Source organism: Pteropus alecto, unplaced genomic scaffold (assembly GCF_000325575.1).
Source record: "Pteropus alecto unplaced genomic scaffold, ASM32557v1 scaffold237, whole genome shotgun sequence".
Classification (NCBI taxonomy): Eukaryota; Metazoa; Chordata; class Mammalia; order Chiroptera; family Pteropodidae; genus Pteropus; species Pteropus alecto.
Window position 1 is genome coordinate 1,627,911 of NW_006440624.1, and position 19,224 is coordinate 1,647,134.

The 19,224-nt window shown below is 37.3% G+C and overlaps 1 protein-coding gene across 1 annotated transcript in view; it reads right to left on the minus strand.

Annotated features, from left to right (window-relative positions):
- Positions 1-19,224, minus strand: part of ADAMTS3 (ADAM metallopeptidase with thrombospondin type 1 motif 3) — a 229,759-nt gene that overhangs the window by 205,258 nt on the left and 5,277 nt on the right. The window contains exon 3 of the mRNA XM_006917296.3: positions 3,653-4,059. Within this exon, the coding sequence (XP_006917358.1) occupies positions 3,653-4,059 (407 nt within the window). The remainder of the gene's footprint in view (positions 1-3,652; positions 4,060-19,224) is intronic.

The window sequence follows — 19,224 nt, forward strand, 5'->3', positions numbered from 1 at the left end:
AACCTATTAACAGGATTTAGGCTTTGGCTGGGTAATTTGGGGGAAGGCCTAGAGAAGCTGGACTGTTTTAGAGTAGATGCTATCAGAAAGCAGGAACAATTCTGATTGAATACCTCAATAATTCTCACTGAGGTATAAGTGGAGTAGGCAAGAGTGGGAATAAAGCTGCAATTGAAGAATCAGCAGTCACTCATGAATGGTAATCTTGTCAAAGAACAGGACAAGGTCATACTGGACAGGAGCAGATGTTGTTCGTGGCCTCATTGGTGAGAATCACTATCAATTTCTTTGTACAGAAGACTCTGACCTTGATTTCAGAAACCCACAGAATATTTTAGTTACTACGTATATCCATGTCTAGATCACTTTCTAGACCATGGCTCTGGAAATGTCACTCAAGGTATTTTTCTGTCCTCTTCAATAATGTTAAAGTACCTTTTCTGTGATCATTTCATATAGTTACCTGGAATAGGTAGACTCTATTTCAGTCAAGTTTCTGATGTCCAGAGGAGTAAAAATAGCTGAGTCATTGCTTGCTTTTCAAACAACTATCAGTGGTGAAGAAATAGTTTCTTTTCTCCGTAAATGGTCTCAGACTGAAATTTTGTAAAATACAATAAAACCTAAGTACTAGAAAAACAAAATAAACAAGACCCAAACCCCAATCCCACGTTTTTATTATTAGAACCAACACAAATACAATAAACTGTCAAATTACTATAAAAGTTTCTGCACATAGTCTCGCTTTCTGTATTTATCTTGTCCACAAACCTGAGTCTGTGGACACACTTTGAGTAGCACTATTTTTTAATTAAGATACTGTTTAATACAAGTTAATTCTATCTCAGAGCACTGTCTATTTCAAAGTCACACAGCATACCACAAGGTAGCATAAGAAAAAAGAGTTAAGTGATTTCACTCAGGGAAGAGGCCTTGTTATGAGCCCTCCAAACCTAATGAAAAATAAATACCTGTGGCTGCTCCCTGTGCCACAGCCTCAAAGGACACAAGTAGAAAATCAGATCACTGGAATCCTATCTATACCACTCTAAAATTAACCTAATCAAAAGGATTAGATTTCTCATCCAGGTAGGCTTCAGTGTCTTCCATATCAGGAGACTTAACTATATACTTATCGGGCAGAGATTTTCCCATTGGTATTTTCAGTCCAAAGTGACTGTACTTTCTACTGGCTGGGAAAACTTGGATTTGACTATAATCAGGGCAATGGCTTTTTAGCCCATCAAGCTGATCCTCAGGCACCTATGTTCTCAGTATCCCTGATTCCTTTACTAAGGTCAAGAAAGTCAAATTTAAATCCCTACATAGTAAGTTAAAGGAACAAAAAGGTTTAGGAATCAGCTAACGAGCCAAATTTATTTATACCAATTCAAGTTCCTACTTCGTCTCTGCTAAGGGATTATCCTGTCCAATGTAATCGTGCAATTTTAAGAACCTGTCCCCAGCTTAATGAAGTTATCCCTCCAGTTTGCTGATCTTCTCTCCACATCCTTGCTTCTCTTCCTGCCATCATCTCTATTCTTCCTCAATAGCTGCTGGGCTGGAAACTATAGAAGAGACTTCCATTTCTGCATGTTCACTTGGCCAATAGTACTCGTTACCAGCCAGATCTACCCATTCTCCTGGGTCAAACTGAAGGCCCGGGCCACTTTTGTCTGGTTTTAATACACACACACACACACACACACACACACACACACACACACACACATTTTGGTGCTTAAATTCTACGACAAACTTAGTATCTTAGAGTTCTATGAGGACAGTAGCCATGATTATTCTTTTCACCATTTCACAGCACCTGGAATAGTGCTTGGCCCATAACCGACTTTCTACAACTATCTTTAAATTAATTAGTTAATAGATCAAAGAATAGAAAAATGAATACCTATAATGTACACTGGTAGTTTAGTGTACACACATACACACACTATATCTACATATACATGATGTCAATAGTTAATACTGTATCTTTAAAATGAGATATTAAACAATCTTAATAATCACACTTTATATCTATTTCCAATCACATTTTATATCTATTTTCCTCTTCCTTATAACAACCTTTTATTGCCCCAGATTTCTGTATCTATGATTACATAATTTGACATATACAGTAAGAAAAATATTGATTGCTCAATCAGGTTTAAAAATCACTATGATAGTCCATTCAAGTAATTTCCTTGCCTTCTGCCTTCCTTAAATTGATTTTCAAGCCAATATCCCAAGTTTCAAGTCTTAACTGAGGAGGTGAAAAGTACATTTTTATGCTATAAAACTAAAAAATAGCACTGAATTAAGTTTTAAACTCAATACATTTTACTTAAAATTATTACAAAGCAGTGCCTTTTATATATTCTATTTCCATTTATATCTTAGTAGTATTCAATCAAGCTCTCTCAATGAGTACTTTATACTTACTAAGTCTTCTGGAAAGTGCTTTTAAAAAAATTTTTATTTAGTGACTTATTCAGGTCTATTCAACCTTTGTTGAGAAACGTTTGAAAGATTCCTTATTTTTTAAAGCCCCAGAACACAGTTCACCCCCAAATATAAGGGTATGGATCCTAAACTCACGAAGTCCAACTTGGAGAGTAGGACCTGCTACACTATTTCTATTCAGTTTTCTGTGCTGGCTCTTAACATTTTACAGATCACGAGGCAGTACAAGACTAAAAAATAAAACGTAAAACAATGAATTCACCAGCATTTGGTAAAACATATGATATCATAACTTTTGGGGGTTGGGATTATGCATAGAGAGGACAATAGCAGAATATTCACAGTATTGTTCGAGGAGCAGCCAAGGTAGAATAATTACAAGTAGGAATGTAAGGACTATTTTGAGAACTCTTAGAAGCAGTGACAAAGAGAATAGCTCTTAACTCCCAAGAAACAGCAGCCTGGCAACCAGAGAAAGGAAAAATGGTTGCTCTTTTTGAAGAAAGACTTGGAGTCACACTGTGGATGGAAGAGGCATAAACATTGACACAATTTTCAAATAACACCTGGAAATACAAAATAGTTCACATCTGCTGAGTGTGTAAATAAGGGTCAGTTACCGCTGGCTTCAATCACAAAACTGAAGAGCAATATATGGGTATTTCATTTGAAAATAAAGAAAATATCTACCATCAAGAAAGAACTACATCTCACATTCATAAAGTAATGCTATTTGAACAAATCCTGACATATGATCTGCTCATTTCCCATTTTAGCATTCTGTGGGGAGGTGAAAGAATGCTTTCAAAATACTCTCTTAGAAGATATCCAAAGTTCCCTCAGAAGAAGTGAAATACTATCATTGTGGAGGAATCTATGTTTCTTTAGAAAGTTTTCAGAATGCTTTAAAAGAAATAAGGAAATAAAATTACCCAATGTAACACAGTGAAAATATAAGCAAAAAAATACTAAAATATTTGGCTTTCATTTCTTGGAATAATGTGGTCTTCATGTCAAAATTAAGCCAAAGCACACATCTTTGATGGCAAAATGCTTTCTTTTGCTTCTTCCCGACTTAAAATCTAATAATGAGGCTTCCTTTCCACCTCTACCTTCCAAACCATACTGAAGCCATGCTGAACTCCCAAACACCTGCAAACATATACACACAAAAGGGAATGAGTCTTACCAGACCATCACAGTTGCTAATGGCAACAGAGGTTCCTGGAACATCCATGATGTCACCGACGTAAGCACAGTTAGTCTGCAAAGGCTCTGTTTTCCAGATTCTTTCAGAAGCACGTCCTAGTTGATGATCATTAACAGGGTCGGTTATATTCCTAGGCACCGGAGATGTCTCATGCCATTCCACAACAGCCCCAGGAGCTATGAGCTGAGTGTTGGGCTTCAGTCGCAGATGAAAATCTCTTCCGAACGCTGTGATGTTAAAGAACAATTGCTCAGAGTTGGAAGACACGTCCCTCGTTGACCTCTTTTTGTGATTTGCAGAAAGAATATGGGAGAGATAGTGTCCTTCTAGATTTGTGCTGACTGGAGTGACCAGCTCATACTCTCTCTGCCTCTTTACTGGTAAATCTGTGGAGTGAAAAACAGAATTGTAGAACCCTGTACAACAAGAGAATACAGGAGGACATAACGTAGGCATAAAGTGCCTACCTCACAAGACTGCACCTCAGCTTGCATTATTACATTTCCGAATAATCTCATACGTATTAAATTTTGAGAACTTAAATCATTTTTCAAATGCACTTAGATAACTCATTGTAATAAACTTTTTTTAAAAGTTTATTACAATGTGAATATTCATTTCCCATATTTGAGAAAATGAATGTTTCTATAAACTATACCTGGTTTTCTTATAATCAAGACATGCTCCCAATGAATTTATTATTGTTTAACTGATACCTGCTGCAAATTTTTAACAAAGTTGCTATTATGTTGAAGAAATTTTTTCTTATTTTTAAATTTTTTTCCCAATAAGAATCCTAGAATTTACACTAATTACAATAGCTCCTTTATGTTGCATATACCATGACCCCTAATTTATACACTTTAGTTTGTGGTGCTGTAGTTTACACACATTTTTCCATCATAAAAATTCTAACAATCAAACCTCAGAGACGAGGAAACTGAGATTCAGGGGATACGTGTCCAAGGTCAAGCAAGTGTAAAGCTCAGATACAGATTCGAGTTGTACTCCAAAGCCCATACACGCAGGCTGCTGCATCATGTCACGTCTCATAAATCACAGAATGTTTTCGGAAAATGAGGAAAATGGGTAAAAAAGAAGAAATAATAATCTATAAATTGAATGTGCAGGTTAGAGTTAGTCAAGAGCAAATGATATTGTCATTTTGTCCTGTATTCCTTACATGATAGACATTCATTAGGACATGAAAGTATATCTGGGATCCACCTGACAACATGGGTTCCACAATTAGAACTTATTCCCCTAGTTTAGCCAAAGTGAGTATTGTCTGCTCAAATGCAAACATCCTTGGGAAACAACACACTGAATGAACCATTTATCCCTCAATAGAAATAATTTTGAAGGCAGAACAGAGGATACTGAAGGAAATGAAGGGGCAACAATGATGAAGATGGAAAGGAATATCTGAGAACATAAATTAAACGGTTTTGCACCTTCATAATTCTAGTCTAAGACTAGTTCTATAGTGGGTTAAAGTACTCTGAAAAAATTAAATGGTTCCTAATACTGTTCACCTATAGAAAGTACATGTACGTCATCCAATAAATTAGAGTATGAAACTCATAAATTAACCTATGTGTTTAAAAGTATCCTTATAGTCCCTACGTTTTCATTATTTTCCTGCTTTTTAAATACCTCAATGTGTAAAGTACTAGAAGACAAATTCTACAAATTGGAAATTTCTTGAGTGCATGTTTGTGATCATTATGCAACTTATAATAACTAATAGATTTAAACAAGATATCCTCCTATTAAATGCTTAGAATAAGTAACACAGCTATAAATATTTACTAAGCAGAGGAAGTTGTATCAGAGAGAAAAGTAAAGCCTAGCTCCAACACTGGAGCAGCGGTACCATAATCCCTGCTTCACAGGTGCTCTATTCCCCGGGGCCGAGGACCGGTACCGGTCCATGGCCTTCTTAGGCACCGCTCCACACAGCAGGAGGTGAGTGGTGGGCCAGTGAGCAAAGGTTCTCCTGTATTTGCAGCCACTCCCCAGCACTAGCATCACAGCCTCAGCTCCATCTCAGATCATCAGGCATTAGAGTCTCATAGGAGCACTGGTCCCTGGTGCCAAAAAGGGTGGGGACCGCTGCATTACAGTCCAGGATATATAACAGGCATTAGTGCAAGCACAGAGACAGAGACTGGTATCCCTTACAACCAAATCCCTGGTGAATATGTCTGTAAATTTTGGTTTAGAGAAAGAACTCAAAATTTTAGGGAGTGAAGTCAAGTGTCACAGGAACAGAGTGATGAAGGGGTAAGTTTCCTTAGTAAAAGATGACTTAGTCTCTTGGATGTGGATGGGCAAAGCCTATCCCAAATTAATTCCTTAGGGATAAGAACTCCTCATTTGATTGGTATTCCCAATGTCATCTAATAGAAGATTTTGTACTATCCAGGGTCTCTTGTCTGTAGAAGTTTTTAAATTAGGGTAGTAACGCAGGTCTATTATGCTACACACTCTGACTTCCTATCCAAGGCCCATAAGCATCCAGCTGTACCAATAATCTCTGTTGTAATTCTTTCTCTAACCATCAGTTTACTGTTTCACAGGCAGGAGAAAGCAATGCTTAATTTTAATGTATGGATTTCCCATTTCCGTTGAAGAGAATTCATACACCCAAAGTCTAGACAATATACTGATGCCTGGATTAAGTAACTAGAGAACTAGAAAATTTAAGAATGCAAGGAGGCTCTTCCACACCCAGGAGGCTACTCAAAGCCTCATGCTTACAGTTAACCATACATCCTATTTGGGACAGTTCCATTTCTCCTGTCAGACAATGCGTTCTAAATTTTTATTCAAAATAAAGATGGTATATTTCTATAGAGCTTTGTCTTCTATAAAACTAAATAATAAATCATTCCTTAAATGTACGCATAAGAAACATCTCTGAAATTAAACCGTGAATGAGTTATTTTCCAGTTGGAAATCAATCAAAGGAAAAGATGCACTTAGTAACTCCTCAGGCTACCATCCCCCTGACAGTAGTTAACGTTAAGGGAACTGACAAGGAAGCTACCCAGTCACCTGTCACTTATTAGCAGAATAAATACCAGGCTGTGCTTTGTGCTCGGGAATATATCATCTCTAATTCTCACCACAGTCACCATAGGTAGTTATTATTACCCTTAGTCTATAAATGAGAAAGCAGGCCTAGGAGGCCTAACACAAAGCCAGCAAAAAGCTAAAGGAAAATATTGCTTCTGATCGTTTTGATGCTGAAGACCATGCTCCTAGGCTTATTCACTTCAGAATAGATTAAATACCTTGCGATCAATTTCTAATTTAAGCTCTGACTTATAAAGGAAAACTACCACAAAAATGATGACGTTCTGCCTACTCACAGCCAGTCAACCAATTTTTGCTCTAGTGTAGCTTCAAAAAGTTTAATTAAAAGGCTCTTAAATTCTTGGTATTTGCAGGGGTGGGGAGGGGAGAAGGTGGTGGGTAAAGCTCAAAACTATCAAGAGTATTTAATCTCAGATTACGATCACATAAGAAAACTGAATTATATCCAATGTTAATTTGCTGCATTCAGAAAGTATACATTTCACAGGCCCAAATACTTCCACAAAGCATTATAACCTACGGTTAAGGCATGAACTACAATGTCAGAAAACAGCAAGTCAACAAATGAACAAGTTCTTTATTTTTTCCTTAGGCTCAGTTTCCTCATTTGTTAACTGGGGGTGAGTAATAGTTCCAAATTCATAGGTTTGGTGAGTGGTATAAAGGAGATTATGCAGAGGATTCAGTAAATGTTAGATGTCTTAAGAAATATAAATTAGTACCCATCAAAATAATACCTATGTGCAATTTTAAAATATGAAACTATTTAATTGTCAGCTGTGATGGCTGAAGGGCCACAGAAATAGGTGTGTAAAGCTTCTTAGGCACCGCAGCACACAGCAGGAGGTGAGTGGTGGGCCAGTGAGCAAAGGTTCTCCTGTATTTGCAGCCACTCCCCAGCACTAGCATCACAGCCTCAGCTCCATCTCAGATCATCAGGCATTAGAGTCTCATAGGAGCACTGGTCCCTGGTGCCAAAAAGGGTGGGGACCGCTGCATTACAGTCCAGGATATATAACAGGCATTAGTGCAAGCACAGAGACAGAGACTGGTATCCCTTACAACCAAATCCCTGGTGAATATGTCTGTAAATTTTGGTTTAGAGAAAGAACTCAAAATTTTAGGGAGTGAAGTCAAGTGTCACAGGAACAGAGTGATGAAGGGGTAAGTTTCCTTAGTAAAAGATGACTTAGTCTCTTGGATGTGGATGGGCAAAGCCTATCCCAAATTAATTCCTTAGGGATAAGAACTCCTCATTTGATTGGTATTCCCAATGTCATCTAATAGAAGATTTTGTACTATCCAGGGTCTCTTGTCTGTAGAAGTTTTTAAATTAGGGTAGTAACGCAGGTCTATTATGCTACACACTCTGACTTCCTATCCAAGGCCCATAAGCATCCAGCTGTACCAATAATCTCTGTTGTAATTCTTTCTCTAACCATCAGTTTACTGTTTCACAGGCAGGAGAAAGCAATGCTTAATTTTAATGTATGGATTTCCCATTTCCGTTGAAGAGAATTCATACACCCAAAGTCTAGACAATATACTGATGCCTGGATTAAGTAACTAGAGAACTAGAAAATTTAAGAATGCAAGGAGGCTCTTCCACACCCAGGAGGCTACTCAAAGCCTCATGCTTACAGTTAACCATACATCCTATTTGGGACAGTTCCATTTCTCCTGTCAGACAATGCGTTCTAAATTTTTATTCAAAATAAAGATGGTATATTTCTATAGAGCTTTGTCTTCTATAAAACTAAATAATAAATCATTCCTTAAATGTACGCATAAGAAACATCTCTGAAATTAAACCGTGAATGAGTTATTTTCCAGTTGGAAATCAATCAAAGGAAAAGATGCACTTAGTAACTCCTCAGGCTACCATCCCCCTGACAGTAGTTAACGTTAAGGGAACTGACAAGGAAGCTACCCAGTCACCTGTCACTTATTAGCAGAATAAATACCAGGCTGTGCTTTGTGCTCGGGAATATATCATCTCTAATTCTCACCACAGTCACCATAGGTAGTTATTATTACCCTTAGTCTATAAATGAGAAAGCAGGCCTAGGAGGCCTAACACAAAGCCAGCAAAAAGCTAAAGGAAAATATTGCTTCTGATCGTTTTGATGCTGAAGACCATGCTCCTAGGCTTATTCACTTCAGAATAGATTAAATACCTTGCGATCAATTTCTAATTTAAGCTCTGACTTATAAAGGAAAACTACCACAAAAATGATGACGTTCTGCCTACTCACAGCCAGTCAACCAATTTTTGCTCTAGTGTAGCTTCAAAAAGTTTAATTAAAAGGCTCTTAAATTCTTGGTATTTGCAGGGGTGGGGAGGGGAGAAGGTGGTGGGTAAAGCTCAAAACTATCAAGAGTATTTAATCTCAGATTACGATCACATAAGAAAACTGAATTATATCCAATGTTAATTTGCTGCATTCAGAAAGTATACATTTCACAGGCCCAAATACTTCCACAAAGCATTATAACCTACGGTTAAGGCATGAACTACAATGTCAGAAAACAGCAAGTCAACAAATGAACAAGTTCTTTATTTTTTCCTTAGGCTCAGTTTCCTCATTTGTTAACTGGGGGTGAGTAATAGTTCCAAATTCATAGGTTTGGTGAGTGGTATAAAGGAGATTATGCAGAGGATTCAGTAAATGTTAGATGTCTTAAGAAATATAAATTAGTACCCATCAAAATAATACCTATGTGCAATTTTAAAATATGAAACTATTTAATTGTCAGCTGTGATGGCTGAAGGGCCACAGAAATAGGTGTGTAAAGGTTTTGTAGGCCATAAGTTCCACAAGCCACAAGAAGGCTGGGGCCACACCTTGGCCACTAATTACCCAAGAGTGACTCATATACAGTAAATTTTCCACAATCCGCTGGCATCTGTGCATGCATGCTCCATCTCCCTACTGGTTGTATGAACTGTTTGCAAAATCGTTCCTTATATACATCCTAATCTCCCTTGCTTTTGCAAGAACTATTTTAGCAATTGTCCTCTCTCTCTTTCCTTATGAATTTCTCCCATATCACTAGATCATTCCTACCAGCAAATAAATAAGCCACCATATTTCCCATCTCAAAAAAAAGAAAAACTTCTTGACGACACATCCACCTCTAGCTAATCCCTCATTACTTCACCCCCGCCCCTTCTAGCAAAACACTTTAAAAAACTAACTATATTCAATATCTCCAATTCCTTTCTTCCCATTCTTGTTCTTTCTCTAACCCACTCTAATCAGGCTCTTGTGGAGGTCACTAGTAACCCCATGTTGCTGAAACAAATAATCAAGGATCTATCTTCTTACTTGCCCTGTCATCAACATCTGACCCTGTTTCTCTTTCCTTCTTAAAATACTTCATTTAGTTTCCAGGACCCCTCTTTCCTCACTGGTCTCCCTCCTCATTCTCCCTCCTCATGTCCCTATTCCCATGAGCCCTATGCATTGCAGTGTCACGGGACCTGGTCCATGGGCTCTTCTCTCCTACATCTACCCTCTCCCACCTGGTTAGCTCATCCCACCTGCGACTCTGAATGCTTTCACAATCATATATATCTAACCTAGTCTTCATCCATGAGCTCTTCTCTTGTCAATTCAATTGCCTATGGATCCACTCCATGTGAACAGTCAACAGCATCTCAACATTTCCCAAAGTAAACTTCTTATGTTCCTGCTTCCGAATCTGCCCCTCACCTATGTCAGTAAATGGCAACTCTCTCCTCCCAGTTACTCAGACCAAAACCCTTGACTAAACCATCCTTAACTCTTCTCACACCACAAATCAAATCTTTTCACATATGCTATTGACTCAACTTTCAAAATATCTCCAGACTGACCACTGCTCACCACCTCCCCTGTTACTACCCTAATCCAAACAACCATCACCTCAGTTTTGAATGAGCCTTATAACCATACTTTTTATTTCTGTTCTTCCCTTTTTAGGTTATCCTCGACAAAGAGCCAGAGAAATTTAAGTGGCAGATTATGTCACATCTTCTCCTCAAAACCCATCCCATTCAAAGTAAAATAGCTCACAAGGTCCTATAGCCTGGCATTTGGAATCCTCCCATCTCAAGGTCACCGTACTTGCTGTTTCCTCTGCCCAAGTGTCTTCCCCTAGACAGGTGCACGGCTTACCCCTCAATACCTTCAGGCCTTTGCTTAAATGTGACCCTCCCAGTGAGGTCTGTCCTAACTACTGGTAACTACCTCATCACTCTCTATCCCTCTTGGGTATTTCACATTTCTCCACAAAACTTGTCACCATCTCAAACTGTAAATTTTATTTGTTTATTTTTTGTTTCTTTATACCTACTAGCATATAAACTTAATGAGAACAGGGATTCTTATCTGTTCTCTTACAGTTCCTCAGTGCCTAAAACAGAACCTGAAGTCATTTAATTTAAAATATCTGTGAATAAATGAATGAATAAATGAACGAGAGTAGTTTGAGCCTAAGGGGTTTCTAAAATTTGAATACATCCTCTTTTCCCCAAATAGTAATTTACTATCAAGTGGTCAATGACAGCAAACTATAAAAGTTGTCATTAACCTCTGTAGCCAGAATTTTGCTTGCAAACGTTATGTATATTTCTCATAGTCTCAACTGGCCTATAAATCAAACAATTCATAGTATCCGGGTCTTATGTTTTAAGGTACTAAGAACAACAAAAAATGAATCTAATCATTAAAACAGACCTCCTGGAATGCAGACACAAAGCCCCTCACACTTAGAAACAGGCAGCAGGAAATTAGCCCCCACTTTGCAATCCCTTTGGATATTCATAGAATTATGATTATATAGGTCAAAAATAAAAAGGACCTTGAAAAATCATCTAGTCCTTGCCCCTTTCTTACAGTTAAGGCATCTCAAGTAGCTGGCATTATTTTTTTCTTAAGTTAGAAGTGCCTCTAACCTGCTTCTGCTCTCTGCAAGGAGAGACTTTTCTGAGTGTTCCAGGTCTCTCTGTGCCCCTTAACTCACCCTTCTCCCTTGTAAAGAAGAGAGAAGTATGTGACTTGTAAGTTGGGGGAAAATAAGGAGATTGCAAAGCTCAGCACCTCCCTCATCTTTCTTCTTCCTGGGAAGGCTCCTGATACAGATCATGTGTTCTCTTCCACATCCCCAGGGGTGGGCTCTGCCCCAGCCCGGTGGGGCCTGACACACACCGGATGGGGTGAGCCTTCAGCCAGCATACTGACTAATCAAGTGAAAGCCTGGTGCTTTTTCCTGGCCTCTTTTGTAAAAGATATTTTCACTATATCTTTAGATTTGTTATTTCTCAACTTGTTCAGAACCCAGGCAGGTAAGAGGACTATGTTTTTATTCCAGATCTACTCAGAAACTTGAACTACTTTTAAGAAAAAGTACTGTCACATCTCTGCTGTCAGTCTAATTATAACCTTATCTTTTCCAGTAAATTCCCTCATATCTCAATTCCTCATTCTAGAGTTCAAAGCCTTCTTCTTCACTGTCTTGCATGAAAAAAACATTCTTGTGTATATATACATGTATGTGTGACATGTATATACATCTGTACACACAAATATTATACAACGTACATCAAAAAATTTGAGGAGGCAACATTTCATTTCCATATACTTAGACCTTCGAGCTAGTCAGGCTTTCTGTTTTAAAGTCAACCATATTACATTTTGTCTAATAGTTTCCAAACTTTAATCATTTCTGAGGCTTTGAAACTATTTATGCATGTCTGTTTTAACATGATACCACACACATAATAGGCCTTCAATAAGTATAGGTTAAAAGAAAAAAGGAAGATCCCCCAAACTGAAATCTGAATGGGCCAGTTCTCTGCTGAGAAAAACACATCTTACCCTCTTTTTCACTCTTAAAATATTTAAACTGCTTGTTTTCATTTGAACCTTTAGCTTGCCATCCTGACTTCGCTATTTCTATTCATGATGTGCTGATTCTCCCAAATCTCAGGCTAGAAAACAGACTTCATTTCAATCTCTCCCCAAATTGATATCATTCAAGCCCTACATAGTTCTCCTTAGAAATTTCTCACAAATTACTCCCCTTTCTTCCAATCACCTTCAGTCCTCATAACCTCACACCAAAAGTCTGCAAGTGCCAACTCCACACTCCCCACATATAATTTCTCACTACCAAATATTATGTAAATCTAACCAAATTATCTAAATTACTGAGAGGAAAATTGTTCAAAGCCCCACATTTAAAATGCCTAGGTTCTACCACTTACTCCCTTTGTGATTTGGTCACTTAAGAATTTATGTCAGTACTCATCTGTAAAAACGAGGGTAAAAGTACTTATGTCACAGGCTTGTGGTAAAAACTAAATAGCCTAATCCAAAGTACTTAGAACAACATTTGGCACATAGTAAGTACTCAATAAATGTTAAGTATTAACATTACTATGTTATTCTCTTTGAATAGTTTCAATGGTTTATCATTACCTTCGGATAAAATAGATTCAGAAAACCGATACCTATTTTTCATGTTAGAAGTGAAAATTGCTTGAAAGACAATCTATTAATCAAATCTTCTCATTTTATAAGAAAGTAAAACTCAGAGAATAGGTAATATAAGCAAATTAAAACTTAGCTTTGATATTTAAGACTCTTTACACTGTGTCCCTAATTTCTTTTTGACATTATCTCCTGTATTAGTCTATCAAAACATTCTGATGTGTTCACCAGTCTCAGCTAAATCATACCTTCCTTTACAGCCCTACTCAATTGTATCACCCAGGGAAAAAGGATTGCTCCTTTTTCTTCATTTATGCAGATCCAACCCAGCCCCTATGGTCTATCTCAAACCCCATCTATTCCAAGAGATCTTCCCTGTTAACTTGTCCAGAGTGCAGACCTCCTGGTCTAAGCTTCCTAGTTCTCACTGTCATGCACTGTCCATATAAAAGTTATAAAAATCATTATGGAAGAAAAGTTATATGATTACATCTTGTCCTCAGATTTTAAGTTCTTTAGAGTAGACATATGGTATCTTAACTGTGTTTAAATGTCCCCAGTGTACATCAGTCTTTCATGGAAAAAAATCAATGGCTATTTTTGGAAGTGGGAATTCTTAGGAGGGAGTACTCTCACAGTATGACATTGTGGCCAATGTTTGGGATCCTCCTGACTCTTTCATGCATTCAGTTGCATATTCCCACAACCAAGGACAAGCAGCTTAGAATGCTTCTAAGTATGTTGTAGAATGATACCCCAAAGTCTCCTAGAGGAGACTAGATGTCCCCAGTACATTGCGAAGACCACACTATAGAACAGTAAGAGAACAAAAGTGTTCAGTAGTACAGTACAACATGCTAAGATCTGGAGTACGAAGCTCCCGTATACCAGCAGTTTTTAGCTGATCTAATTAAGACCAAAGCCACCCCAGGCACACAGATTATTGGAATATTTGTGATTGATGCAATGTAGCTTTGATCCCAAAGAACGAATAAGCACTAAAAGTCTGGAGTCAGAAAGGCCTGTGTTTGAATTCCAGTTGGTTTCAAGCTGATACTCTTTGGCATCCTGCAAGCAGATTATGGAAATTAAGGCTCAGAGAGGTTATCTGTAAAATAGGGATAATAAAGGGGATCAAATAAGGTAAGGCACATAAAGGGCTTGGTCCGTCTAAAAACATTTCAATAAATGAAACATTAGCTGATGTTATTATCATTATTACCAACACCAACACCATCATCTTCTAGCTAAAGCTATAGAAGGAGAAAGTCAGTTTCAGATTCTTTCCATGTCCCAGCACCCTTCAGGCACCTTTTCCTGTTCCGCTCCCACCCCTACCTTGTGTTTCTGATGTGGTTAGAAGGGACTGTAAGCTCCTCGTCAAGAGAGGAATGGAAGTCTGGGCTAGCTGTCACAACTCATGTGCCATTGCCCACCCCAGAGACTGGTATTCTCGTCCAAGAATTGGCTGATTGCTCTCCTATGAAGAGGCAGTTCACACAGGCAATTTCCTTTATCAGGTATAAATTCTCAGTATGCAATAATCTGGGCACACGAATGAAATCGAATGAGCATTTTTCAAGATCTGTTAAAGAAGTAGCTCCAACAACAATATTTCCAAATCCCGAGCCAAGGGAGAGAGAATGACTTTCATCAGAAATGACAGGAGCCAGCTGCTCCAGGAAAGATGTGAGTGGGGTGAAGAGTGGACCTTAAAAAAGACCCCACACGCCAAAGTGTTTACCAAGGCTGGAAACCTTAATGGAGGAGGAGACACATCTTCTCAAAGGCAATTAAAAATTAATTGTGACGAGGCAGAAAAACTCTCTGATGTCTTTTATTTTAATTGCAAACCCATTTTCATAGTCAAAGATCGTTTATCAAGCTATTTGAGGAAGAAACGAAAAGGTGGTCCTGGGGTTATTTTCACTCATTAAGAAAGAACAATAGTTGTAAACTTAAAAATTCTTTTCATTGTTTTTAATTTGGCTTTTTCATAAATATTTGTTGCAATTGCGCAATGTTTATGTTCAAAAAAGTCATTTAGAAAAAAATAGCACATTCTTTCATGTTCCAGATCGTGAAATCAGGTAAGAGAAGATCTTTCAAGAAAAGAAAAACCATGAAGAAAAATATTTTCTTTTAAAATCCAAGTATTTTCTTTGTTTGCTACATCTTAAAATGATCAAATAATCAATAACAGGATAACAAGTAGAGGGAAAATTTTTTTGAGGCCCAAATGCCAACATTTTAACATTCCAATCTTAGTTTTTAAAGAAGTACTTCTACTGGCTATATTTATCATCACTGGACGTTTTGCAGACTCAAGAGCTATATTAGGCATTCTAAAAATTAATATTTCTCATGCATCTTACAATTTGTTGATAGATAATATTTCTAACGACTAACTGAAGCTGGAATTTAAAAAGAGGAAAATCAGCATTTGTTTGCAGGGCCAAAGGCTGGGGAAAATATGACAGATAAGAAATGTAGACAGCATTTTTAAAGGTTTTCACTGAAACTTCAGTTGTAATTATATTTTCCAAATCTAAAACAATCTGGCTCATGATTTGACAAAAGTATGAGAAACTGGGACAGTCCATGGGGCCACTAGATTAGTTTCCTGTTGCTGCTATAACAAATTGCCACAAACTTGGTGACCTAAAACAACATGCATTTATTATCCTACAGTTCTGGAGGTCAAAAGTCAGAAACTGGTCACACTGAGCTAAAATTAAGGTATGAGAAGGGATACATATCTTCTAGAAGCTCTAAGTGTGATCCGTTTCCTTGCCTTTTTCAACTTACAGAGGCCACCTGAATTCCCTGGCTGATGGTTCCCTTCCAACAACCTGGCAGCCAGCAACACTGACCAAGTCTTTCTTATGCTGCAAACTTTCTTTCACCTACATCTTCCATTGATAAAGATTCCCCTCTGGATAATCCAGGATAATCTATTTTAAGGGCAACTGATTAGCAGCCTTAGTTCCATTGCAAACTTAATTCCTCTTTACCATGTAACATAACATATTCAAATAATTAGCATTCAGAAGTAAACATCTTTGGAATCGATATCCTGCCTACCACTGCCACCAGTTCCCATGCAGTACACTGGGAAGCCCTCACATCTATACCATCATTATAAACGTGTGGCTCTCCAGAATTCATCTTTTTTACTTTAATTGCATCCCACTTTTTCCTCAGGTTAACCCACTACACTCCACTCTTAGTCCCTGTAAATCAAAGGTAAAATGTCTCGATTGAGACCAATCTGTGCACTGCATCCCTGACTACAGTGAATGGTTCAGGGTAAGCTTATGACTCAAGCTAGGTAGCCAATAAAAAGCCCTACCAGGAACTTTCCTGGAGCTGTCAAAAAAAGAAGTGTTCTGCCTAGTGGGTGAAAGGTGATGTGATAACCTAGAGATGCTAGTGATAGTATTTGCCACAACTTGGGGGGTAGAGAGGACATGACAGTCTTATCCTGATAGAGATAAAGCCAACACAGAGGAGAGAAAAAGGAAGGAAGGAAAGAAGGAAGAGGATGGAGGAAGGGAGGGAGGAAGGAGAAGGGAGGGAGGAAGGAAAAGGGAGGAGAAGGGGAGGGGGAGGAGGGAAAAGAGGGAGGGAAAAAGAAGAAGAGGTTCCTGACATTATTTTGAACCCTCAGACCCGGTTATACCTGACTTTGATTACCTGATCAATTTTGTTTTACTTAACCAGTGTTAGCTTGGTTCTTGTTATTCACAAAGGAGTCATAATATAGAAATTTTCTCTTAATGAAATGGAAAGAAGAAATTTCAATAGATAAGGTAAAAAGAAGAAAAAGAATTGTATCTGGTATACATAAAATATAATTGGTGTGGAATCTACATGGAATAATTGTTTTTGCACCATTCCTTACTCAACTCCTTCCCTCTACTGCTATATTCCAATGAATTAAGCAACACTTTATTATCAACATAAAGATAATACACGAAAATAGAACTCTTAAAGGGCTGTCGCATGGTTAGCTGAATGGCTGGATAGTTCACAGTAAATTAAGTTTCCTGGAAACTCATGGTGGCAGCCAGACCTGTCAAAAATGGAGCGATTAGGAGATGGCTCTCTCTGAATAATTTTTTTAAAAGCACAGTACTAAGACATACCATCTATAGTATCTATTATTCTCTTTTGCTTCCCATATGCCAGCATTTTATGAAACCTTTACAACTCTATGAAGCAAGCAGCAGTAGTATGCCTATGTCATAAACAAGACTCTCTGAGAGATTAAAGGCGTCCACTGGAAAGTGGTGGAGCCAGGACTTTAAACCGTATGGTGAACAGAGTCCGTGCCCCTGATCAATTGATGAAAGAAAGGCAACGAATATTAATAGTAAATATACTGGTTAGATTTCAGATTAAGGAATGGACTCTACATGTAAAATGTTTACATCTAAAAGAGAACTCAAGTTATATGAATAATATTTCAATCATTTTTTATTTTTGTGTGCATATACATAAATATATGCACTATACATGAAGAAAAATTGTAGGAAATGTGATTTAATACATAAGACCACTGTATTTGAAGATTCGTGTCAAATCCTGCTTACTTTTTACAAGTTTCCCAAATATTATTTTTATTTTATCAGTCACTTCAAGAATGAGATACTGTTTCATGCTGCTCACAATTTGTTCTAAATTCCATAAAGATTCATCATGCTGAATTTGTGGCAGTCATTTTTATAAACAAGAGACTGACATTTTACCACAAAATCTCTCCTAGGGATTTACAGTTAGTCAGCAAAGTCATGTAAACATATTTGGAAAATTAGAATGGATCAATTACATGTGGGAACAGATTCCTTAAGCTAGGAAACTCTTCCCACACTTTCCCATCCATTCTAAAGAATACACAACTCTCAAATCCTATTCTATGATATGAACAAATCTTCTCATAAATAAAATTACAAAACATTTTTATAATATTGTTCATACTTGTGGATACTTGATAACTAGAAAAATGACTAATTCATTCTATCTTTCAGAGACTGCGTAACCAAATATTTAAAAATTATATTCATGTCAAGAATAACTGAGCCAAAATTAATTTAGAATATTTTTAATCAACACTTTCCTATATTGCTAGTAGGAGTTCACCTCATACAAATTTGTTTAAAAGCGATTGTTAAAATGCATCATGTTATTTTGGTTTTACTCAATCTTCAACTTCCAGGACTCTCTCCTAAAGTAGTCATTTGAAAAGCAGGCAATGATTTATATATAACACAGTGTGGCAACATTCATTATCATGAGAAAATGGACATCATTAGGAAAATTATTATATAAATTAAGGTTTATTAGTATACTAGAATTAAAATGTTTACAAAAAATTTTTAATGCTGGGAGAAATTATACTAAAATATAAAAAAAAAACAGGTATACAAAAAACACACAATCTGTGTATTAAAAGAATACTGAATAATAATATGCTAACATAATATGTTGACAGCCATCACTGTCAACATATCCAGTCCAAATAGCATAACCAAACTCTTCACACTGAAGTCACTCATGATTTTACCAGGCATCGTCCCCAATGGATTTCCAAGGTAACCTGGGTTGGCTACCTACAAGCAGAGAATATTTAGAGATAATCACCCTGGAAGAAGAGGTGACCTTGGGGATTTCTTGATATTTCTGAGCAATATCATGATTAGTTGGTAAAAAGACAAGGGCCAACGGTGAAAGAATGTAGAAGAAATATTTCAGCTAAAAAGCAAAAGTTGCTGATGACAAATAACATGCTGCACTTAATAACAGCTTCATCTAAGCAGCTTAAATAATTTAACATGAACTATTATGATGTGCAGTGGAGGGGTGGGAACTAAATTAGTAAAGTCAAGTGCATGATCTTTAGTTACAAAGAAGAATAATAACTTGGGTAGCTAACCACACTTTTTAGTATTATATTGTTGGCAAATTGGCAAA